Source organism: Erithacus rubecula, assembly GCF_903797595.1.
Source record: "Erithacus rubecula genome assembly, contig: scaffold_114_arrow_ctg1, whole genome shotgun sequence".
In the NCBI taxonomy this organism is placed as follows: domain Eukaryota; kingdom Metazoa; phylum Chordata; class Aves; order Passeriformes; family Muscicapidae; genus Erithacus; species Erithacus rubecula.
Window position 1 is genome coordinate 135,196 of NW_027636257.1, and position 10,044 is coordinate 145,239.

The window sequence follows — 10,044 nt, forward strand, 5'->3', positions numbered from 1 at the left end:
TGCAGCACCTCAGCCTTCAAATTCCGGCAACATCCTGTGCTCACCATGTCCCACCATCACCCCCATGTCCCACAAGGTCCCTACCCTGCCCCCATCCTGTTCCCACCCTGCCCCCACCAAGGGCCACTTACTCATGAGGACCATGTGTGACCTCGCATCCTGTCCCTTCATCCGAAGTGCTGCCAGCCAGGGGACAGGTGGCCCCAGCAGCGAGTGACAGCCAGTGCCCATGGCCGGGGACACCGGGATGGCCGGGAAGGTGGCGCTGCTCCTGTGGGGTGAGTGCCCCGGGAACAGGCCTGACACCCTGGGGATGGGCCCTGGTGAGGCAGAGAGCAGTGAGGAGGGGGCACAGGGGGGCTGGGGGGTCCCCTGATATCCCTAAGGTCAGCAGAGACAGTGGGGGACAGAGCCAGTGGCCTCACAGTCTGACCAGGGTTTTGGGGTGGCCCTAGGGACAGGAACAGGGGAGCTGGGATGTGGGAGAGAGATGTGGAGACGGGGATGGTGGACAGGGATTTGGGGACAGGGATGTGTGATTTGGCTCCATAGGGTTTGGGCAGATCTGGGTACAGGGACAAAAAGAGAAACACCATGGAGATGTGGATGTGGGACTGGCAGGGGTGACCTGTGACAGCACAGGGTGGCTGTTGTGTCCCCATCCCCAAGGTGGCCGTGTCACGTGGAAATGCCAAATTTAGCTGTCCCCTCGGAGCTTCTCCAGACTTGCTGGACACCGTCCCTGAGCACTTTCCCACAAGAAGTGGTGTCCCAAAGGGGACATTTCAGGGACAGCCCCACACCCTGCCCCTGGGTGCTGCTGTCCCTGCAGGGCCACCCCCACCCAGCCCTGTCCCTTCGCCCTTCCTGCCCAGACCCTCGGCTTCGTTGGTGAGTCATCAGGGGATGCCATGTCCCTGTCCCTCTGTCTCCAGCCCCGTGGTGGCCCTGGCCGGCTGGTGTCCCCTTTCACCCACAGGTGCCCAGAGCACCCGGCTCCTGGTGGAGCCCCCCTGGACGCCGGCAGTGCTGTGGAACTGCGTGACACTGACGTGCCAGGGCTCAGGGACAGACGGTGCCACCACCTGGTACAAGGACAGGCGGAGCTTGCGATTGGAGGGGCACAACCACGTCACTGTCACCGAGAGGGGCACCTACAGGTGTTACAGACTCAGCAGTGGGCTCAGCCCCACTGTGCATGTTGTAAATGGTGAGAGGTCTTTGTGTCCCAACCCTGGCACCTGTAGGGATCCCCGAGAGCCCTGGGTGAGCTCAGCTTCATGGGTCACACCTCTCGTGTGACCAGATCCTGTACCCTGCACACGGGGACATCCCAGAGCATCAGTGGACCATCCCCTGTACATACCAGTGCATCCCAGTGTGACGACATCACCCTGTTGCAATGGGGGACCCCTGGTTCCTTCTGTTGCCATCGGGACCCTCCTGTCCCACAGCCTCTCCAGTGCTGCAGGAGCCGGCGGGGGCGCTGCTGGAGGGGGACACGGTGACACTGCGCTGCCGGCTCAGGGAGAAGGAGTCGGTCCCTATAGTGCGCTTCAAACACGATGAGGGGCAGACGCAGTGGTTGCACGGCCATGGGACCGAGCTGTCCCTGTCCCCCCTGCAGCTGTGGCACAGTGGCCGCTACCGCTGAGAGGTCCAGAGGAACTCCTGGACATCACTGTGGGATGAGTCAGCGCCGGTGACAGTGACAGTGCATGGTGAGCACCCACACACCTCACACCTCAGTACGCCACAGCCCCGTAACAGTGGACTCCAAGTTACATCCACCCATCTCCTTCCCAGAGCTCTTCCCAGTGCCACTGCTGGAGGGTCCCCCCGAGCTCCCCGAGAGGTCCCCCCTCAATCTCAGCTGCCTCAGCACCCCCAGCCCCCTGCAACCCCCAGCCCCTCTCCTGTACCTCTTCTACCGGGACGGGCAGTTGGTGGGGGGCCCGCAGGGGTCCCCGCAGCTCCTGGTGCCCGCCGTTGGGGTCTCCCACTCGGGGAATTACAGCTGTGAGGTGCACTCCGAGGGAGGGGGCCATGTGGAAGAGCAGCGCCCGGCTCGGCGTCACGGTGCGCAGTGAGTGTGGGGATGGGCATGGAGAGCCCCCACAGCCCCCCCCAGCTCTCCCCTCACATCTCTCTGGGTGCACCTCCCTCTCTCTGAGAGAGAGGTGTCCACGGTCACAACATCTCTGTCTGGGTCTTAAAGATGTTCGTTTCAACCCTCTCCATGTGTCCCCTCGCTGAATCTCCCATCCTTCCCGGGGGTCCTTTCAGCCCTTTCCAGGCTTCCCCGCCATCACCACTCCTCAGCCCTCTCTAATCCTCCCCCTCCCTGAATCCCTCACTGCTCCCTGATGTCCCCGAATTCTCCTATTTCCCCACTATTTCCTGTGCCCTCCCGCATGGGTCCCACTCTCGGGGACGTCCCTGTCACTGCAGTTCCACGGGGCACAGGTGGCATTGGGGAACACTGTGGTGCTGAGCTGCAAAGTGACCAAGGGGACAGGTTCCCTGTCCTACTGCTGAATCCAGGAGGGGCCTCAAGGGTGACACTGGGCATGGGCCCCCTCCTGGAGGTGCAGCACATTGGGGACAATGACAGTGCCACTATGACTGCCTGGCCAGCAACCAGTACAGAGTGGCCACAAGCCTCACACTGAAGGTCACTGTCTTTGGTAAGCGCATCCGAAGGACTAGGGGTGACCCCACTCATAGAATCCCCAATTCCACACATTCCCATTCCACCTCACCACCCTCACACCATCTGCAGTCCAGCCCAGCTCACAGCCCCCATCACTGAGTGTCACAGACGAGGGCAATTGGGATTGTCTGGCTCCAGGTCTCCCCACCCAGGACATCCAAGCCCGGCATTCCTACCCAGCTGTCACATTGACCCCTCCACATCAGGTCACATTAATCTGACTGAGTGTGACCCTCCCAGAGCACTGAGACCCTTGGCATTGGGCTGATGCCCCCGTTGATGTGCCTCATGGCACCCATCACATCCCACCCACACCATTCCACCCGCCCCACCACCAGGTGATGGTCATCCCCATCCTTGGGCACAGCATCCCTCATCCCACCCTCACCTCACCCTCATCACATCCTCATCCCTCACCTGTCATCCATCATATGCCCTCTTCCCACACCACACAATGACCCCCATCACCATGGGGTCACTGTCCTGGGTGAAGGAGCACCTCTGTCTCCAGGTGCCACCATGCAGACTCCCTCATCACCCCACACTGGGTGCCAGCCCCTTCCCACAGCCTCAGCCCTCTCTATGTCCCCACAGTTCCCATTGCCAATGCCACCATCACCCCCAGTCTCCCGGTACTCCAGGTGTGCCCAGGTGACCCCGTGACTCCGCGCTGCTTGGTGCAGGTGGGCTCAGCCCCTGTCACCTTCACCTGGCTGCACAACAGGCACGAGGTGGCCCAGGGTCCCCTCCTGGAGCTTGGGGCCGTCGATGTGGGACATTCGGGCACCTACCAGTGCGTGGCCACCAACCAGCTGGGACAGGACGGGCACCGCGTGTTCCAGGCACTCAGCCCAGAGCTGGCCCTGGAGGTGACACCACAGGGACACCACTGGACACCACTGGAACACAGGTGGGGATACAAGAGGTCATTGGAATTGCAGGAGCCCTGCAGTGACAGGTGACCCTGATGTGTCCCTTCTGTCCCCAGCAGTGGCCACAGGACTTGGTGGGTCCCTCCTCTTCCTGCTCCTGCTTGTGAGTGGAGCTGTAGGCTGGCACCGGTGGAACAACTTTGGTGGGTGACAATGGGGACAATGAGGGCCTTGAGGATCTTTGGGGCCACATAAATATGGGGGTGATGGGGCAGAACCCACAGCCCCTGATGTGGGCATTGCTGGGTGCTCAGGACCCTTGCTAAGGGTCCTGAAGGATATGGGGTAGTGTTGGAGGTCCTTGCAGAGATTTTGGGGGTTCTTTCTATGATCAAGGTAGAATTAGCAGGGTCCCCCTCCCTCCCAGGCTTGAGCTTCCTTGGGGCTCAGGGCAGCAGAGCTCTGAGGTAGTTCAGGAGTTCTGGGGACACCAGGAGGATTTCTGAGAAGGGTCAGGGCCCAGGGGACCCCACAGTTTCCTTTCCTCTCTTTCCTTTGCAGCTGACAGGAAGAAGGAGGAAAGGTGAGTGGGGGGCTCAAACCACACTTTGGCCTTTGTCCCCAAACCCCAAACCCTCCCATTCCCTCCCACTCATCCCCTTTATTCCCTCAGGGCCCCTTTGCAGCCCCCAGCCCACCCAGAGGAGGGGGAGATGCTGTACACCCATGTTGTGAGCACCAAGCAGGCAGGGGGTGAGTCTGGGCTGGGACAAATGCAGAGGGACATGTCACCCATGAGTGTCCCCCTGCCCAGATGCCACAGCCAGTGTCTCTTGCAGTGTTCCCCCGTGCCACCACACTCCAGGATCCCCAGGAGACCTACGCAGAGCTGCCAGCAACCCATGGGTGACCATGGGGAGGCGGGGACATCTATGGGAATGTGCTGTGAGAATTGGGGAATGGTGGCACTGGGGGCACTGGGTGCACTAGGGCACTGGGGGACTCTGGGAGTTCTGGGGCACTCTGGGGGCAGTGTGGGAATTGGGGGACCTCCACCAATGGACATTCACACATGTCTGTGCCCCCCAATATTCCTGTGGGTGCCCAACATTCACGGGTTTGTTGGCACAAATGGAGGGTCATGTCTGAGGCTGCACAGGGCACCCAGAGCTCCTCATGCCCCCTAAACCAACAAGGGCTTCCCGAACACCATTCCACAACTACCAGTGGTTCCCCATTCCACATCCAAGCTCTTCTGGAAGCCTGTGAGACTTTCCCATTCCTTCCCCACAGTGCTCCCAGTGCCCCTAGGGACTCCCTATTTCCCCTCCCAGTGCCTCTCCATTGCTTCCAGTACATCCAGGTGGTTCCCATTCTATTTCCTATTACTGATGTACTCCCAGTGCCTCTACAATTTCCCTCTCAACACTTCCAGTACACCCATGGATCCTCATGTTTCTCCCTGTGCCCAGAGAACACAGGACTTGATTCCCTCGTACTGGCACTAAAATGCAGCATTTTAGTTTAACTGGAAGAGATATTGATTTTTTTGTTTATCTCTGTCGGGCTTTTGGAATGGGATTCTCCAATTTTGGGCAGTCACTAAAAGCCAGTGCTATGGATTCCTGTCTCCCCTGTCTCAAACCCCTCCTATGCCGTCTTCCCCACAAAATGATATCACAAATGCCCTAGGGGCGTTCCAGAGCCTCCTCCTTTTTTAGAGCTGTCAGGATTGAGCCATGCCAAAGGATGGGGTGTCAGGGACAGGAAAAGTTGGAAGTCCAGAGACGTTTTGGAAGACCTGAGTGTAGCAGGGCAGGGTCAGGCCTTTCTTTTGTGGCACAATGCTGCATGTGTCAGTCAGTCTGTCAGTCATGGCACACTGGAGACAGTGTGATGCTCTGCCAAACCCAGCTCCTGAGTTGCTGAGGGACCAGGAGTCCCACTTTGGGAGAGGACCCTTGGAGGCCAAAGGGCTTAAAAGGCAGAGCATGAGGTATCCAAGTGTCTGTACCTGTCTTCTCTTGGAGTGTCTGCCCTATCCATGCTGGAACCCAGGATTGGGAAACTGTCTTGGTTTAAAAGAGAAACATCTCCCAAGAGAAGCAGGAACCATCCTGGAATGGAAAGAGGACCCATGCCTCCAAATTGTTATAACTGTGACCATTATAGGGCTTCCAGACAAAAATGTAAGAAAAGGAATAACAGTATATTGCTAGGAAATTTACAGAATAGAGCAAACAGCAACACAAGATAAAAAATTTTCAAATGTCTCAGATCTGTTGGTTAATCTTTGGTGCAGTTATGGCAACGGTCAGCAGGGGGCGCTGCAGGGAGCACTCCCGCCCAGCAGGGGGCGCTGCAGGGAGCACTCCCGCCCAGCAGGGGGCGCTGCAGGGAGCACTCCCGCCCAGCAGGGGGCGCTGCAGGGAGCACTCCCGCCCAGCAGGGGGCGCCCCGGTGCCAGCTCCAACCCCTCAGGGGCCATGGCAGCCTCGGGCGGGAGGGACGAGCCCAAATCGCTCCTTTGGCAAACTCACGCTTTGCACCAATCAGTGCCGGCACCAGCACCGGCAGTGCCCGGGCAGAAGAGACGAAGGCAGCAGCTTGGATCCTGGTGCCCGCTGGCAGCAGAGCAGTGTCCCGGCCCAGGCACACACCCTGTGCAACACCCGCCACCGCTCTCCCTGATGGGAACGCAAGGAAGGCAGCACCCAACCCCAGGCAGGTCTCAGGCCCACAGCAGCACCTCTCGTGCCTTTCCACCACAATTCCTGAAAACCCTCAGCCTCTCCCTGCCTTTTCCTCCTTCAGCCCTGGCACAGCAGCTCTGGGAATGTTGAATTCCCCTGGCATGTTGAGGAAAGCAGGTGCTCCTTGCTGACACTGCCAGGGCTCCTCAGGGCTCCACAGCACGTTTCGAGCTGCTGCTCTTCCTGGGCCACTGCTGGTCCTGACACAGCAGCTGCAGAAGGCAGAGGAGGGAGAGGGATGAGGGAGAGGGATGGGGGAGAGGAAGGAGCAGAGCAGCTAGAGCCTCAAAGGCTCTACAGCTGCAGCTGGAGCAAAGCAACAGCCCAGGCTGGGAGCAGTGCCTTGGGAAGTCAAAAGGTGGTGAAATAGTAACTGGTTGGGCCAATGCACCTGTTCTGCTCTGGGTGCTGCAGACCTTAATGAGATCTTGCAATCAGGACAGGGGTTCTTGAAGTTCAGATGTGCTGCTAAACTATCCCTATGCAAAAACACAGCTCTGCTGCATCTGCCAAAGCTTTTGTGCTTCTGTGGCAACATAGGGCTTATTTTCAGGCTCAGTTGCCTCCAGCTCTGCCCTCCAGAAGATTTTTTGTCTGCCAGGAAGTTTTTGTGGAGCTTATCACCTTGGCCACTGTGCACAGGGATGGGCATTGGCCAGCCCTGCTCTGGCCAGCCCCAAGTGGCAGCCAGGACCTGAGGCTCCCCCGCCCCCTTGGCTTTGATTCTCACAGCTTTCGAGCTGCTGCAAAGGTGAGAATTATTTCTATGGCCAAAAAAGGCCTGGCTGTGGTTTGCTCAACAACCTGACCAGGACCCTCCTCCTTCCCGAGCTGAGCAGGCAGAGCTGAACAAACCAAAACCATTTCTCCCAGTTTAATCCAAAAGTTGTGTTTTGTGTCCAATAAGAGGGACAAGGTTCCTGTGCCCCCTGGCACTGGGGGAGGGAAGAGAGCCCCTGGGGGTACTGGGAGCACAGGAACGCGGAGCTCTGGGCAGCCCCACATGGGATGCCCCCCTCGTGGCCACCTCCCGGGCAGGGTGGGCAACCACGGGAGCCAAGGGCAGGGGGAAACATGGGGGTGCCCTCAGGCAGGGATCTCCAGTGCCCCCAGTGTCTCCAGTGTCTCCAGTGTCACAGCTCATTCTCGTAGCTGTCACTGGGGTCCCGCTGTCACCCCTGGCAGCTCCTCGTGGTTACCTGGGGGATGTGGGGGGGCCTGAGAGACACTCTGGGTTTGGGGTCCTGGGTGGGGGTGACACCCGTGGGTGACGTGTCCCTGTCCCCTCCCCGACATACTCACCCCCTGCCCACTCGGTGCACACCACACTGGGGTCCAGGGCCTCCCCCTCCTCCAGGGCTGTCCTGTGGGGATAAGGGGGGTCTGGGTCATGTCTGGGCAGGTGGGAAAGAGGAGTCCCAGCCAGAGGTCCTCCCCCCGCCACTGGTCATGGGGCTTCCTGGTGACTGCAAATAAAAGGGGAGAGGGGGACTGTGGGGACCCTGGGACCTCTGAATCTTTCTGGGACCTCAGCTGCTCCAAACACCCATGGCACCCCCAAATCCTTACTGGAGCCCCAATTCTCACCACACCCCTCACTGCCCCCAAACACTCCAAGCACCCCTGAACCCCATGCCACTGTGCCCCTGACCCTCCCAGTATCCCTGACCCTCTGAACAACAAAACTCGAAGCCTGACAGGGAGGGGCTACCCCCAATCTCCCCCATGACCCCAAAAAATCCCTCAATATCCCTGCAAGACCTCCAAGAGCTCCCCAAACCCTCCAGAATCTCCCAGTGACATGCCAGTGTTCTTGAACACACACCCAGGGATGTGTCTGGGGCCCAACCAAGACACTCCAAATTCTCCCCACAAGGCACAGGATACATAGCCAAGGTCACCCTGTGTGGGAATCTCTGTGTGGGACGGTCGTCAGGACAAACTCAGGTGCTCTCTATATTCTGGTCTTGAAGTTTGAAGTTTATTGTAAAGGGTGTGGGTGCAAAGGGCCCTGCTGAGAGCTGCCAGCTGCAGCTCAGAGCAGGACAGAAAGAGAGTGGGGGTAAGGAGTTCTAAGAGATAAGAGGGGGGAGTAAGAGGTAAGAGAGAGAGAAGTAAGAGGGTGATGTCAGAGAGCGATTTTCCCATTTACAACACAATAAATCTTCTGTGTTGAATATTCTAATTTCCACTAACCAATCTAATACAAGATACAAATCCTCTAACATTTGCATACAACCTGAGAACCCTCAACCTCCGTGTAGACCTGCAGCCCACTTTGTCCCACCATCCTTTCTGGGAATCCCCAGCCCTGACTTGGTGCCCTCATCCATTCCTGACTGCTTTTCCACATCCTCTCCTCCCTGCCCGGATGCCCGTACCTCTCTCTCAATTCCCCTCTCTGCTCCTTGGTGTCCCCTCCCTGAACTCCACATCCTTCCTTTAGGTCCCTTTCCCGGATCCTCCATCTCTACTCCCCCTCTCCCTCTTTGTGGTCCCCTTGCCCCTTCCCGGGCCCCCAGGTCCCTCACAGTCCCTTGGTGTCCCCCATCTCCCACAGAGGTTTCGCTGTCAGGGGCGTTCCTGTTGGTGCAGACCCCATGGGACAGGGGGCACTTGGGGACAGCCTGGTGCTGAGCTGCACGGTGGCCATGGGGACAGGTCCCCTGCCCTTCTACTGGAATAGGGGGGGCTTAGGGGCACCACTGGGCACTGGCCCCGCCTGGAACTGGGGCACACTTGGGAGAATGACAATGATCACTACCACTAGAACTACGGTGGTCACTACTGAACCAGTGCCGGGTCAGCAACGGGCACAGCATAGCCGAGGGTGTCCCCCTGAACATCACCGTCCTGGATGAGCGGGACCCTCGGGCTAGGGGGGACCCCACCCAGAACATCCCCATCCCTCCTGCCTCAGCCCTGTCTGTGTCCCCACAGTGCCCGTGGCCAATGCCACCATCACCCCCAGTCCTCTGGCACTCCAGGTGTGCCCAGGTGACCCCGTGACCCTGCGCTGCTCGGTGCAGGTGGGCTCAGCCCCTGTCACCTTCACCTGGCTGCACAACAGGCATGAGGAGGCCAAGGGTCCCCTCCTGGAGCTTGGGGCTGTCAATGTGGGACATTTGGGCACCTACCAGTGCGTGGCCACCAACCAGCTGGGACAGGACGGGCACCGCGTGTTCCGGGCACTCAGCCCAGAGCTGGCCCTGGAGGTGACACCACAGGGAACCACTGGACACCACTGGAACACGGGTGGGGTGACACGGGGTCACTGGGATGTTCAGGAGCCCCGGGGTTCAGGGTGACCCTATTGTGTCCCCCTCTGTCCCCAGCAGTGGCTGTGAATGTCAGCAGGACCCTCCTGTACCTGCTCCTGGCTGTCATCAGGGCTGTCAGTGGTGGCACCGCTGGGATGGGTGACAATGGGGGGACATGGGGGTCCTGGAGTGAGGGAAAGCCCCTAGAGTTGGGGCAGAGATCAAGCAGCACCCAGGGCCCCTGGGCTGGGGAAAACTGAGCCCACAGTTGTTGGGAAGGATGAATTAGGAAAACCTTATAAATATGTGTGCTTAGCAAAGGATTTTGAAACCATAAGCGAGATAGAAATGACAGCGGTTTTCAACTGTGTGGCTGAGAGCAACAATGTGAATGCTTGAAGGCTATTCCTTTGTTTAGATAAAGCAAAAGACCACAAGTACCACAG

General features: G+C 58.9%; 1 protein-coding gene across 1 annotated transcript in view; it reads left to right on the forward strand.

Moving 5' to 3' along the window:
- Nucleotides 1–243: 243 nt before the first annotated feature.
- The window catches only part of LOC306815313 (Fc receptor-like protein 2), a gene marked incomplete at its 3' end in the record, with an annotated part of 113,103 nt that continues 103,302 nt past the window's right edge, over nucleotides 244–10,044 (forward strand). The window contains exon 1 of the mRNA XM_079331899.1: nucleotides 244–278. Coding sequence (XP_079188025.1) covers nucleotides 248–278 — 31 coding nt within the window. The 5' untranslated portion in view covers nucleotides 244–247. The remainder of the gene's footprint in view (nucleotides 279–10,044) is intronic.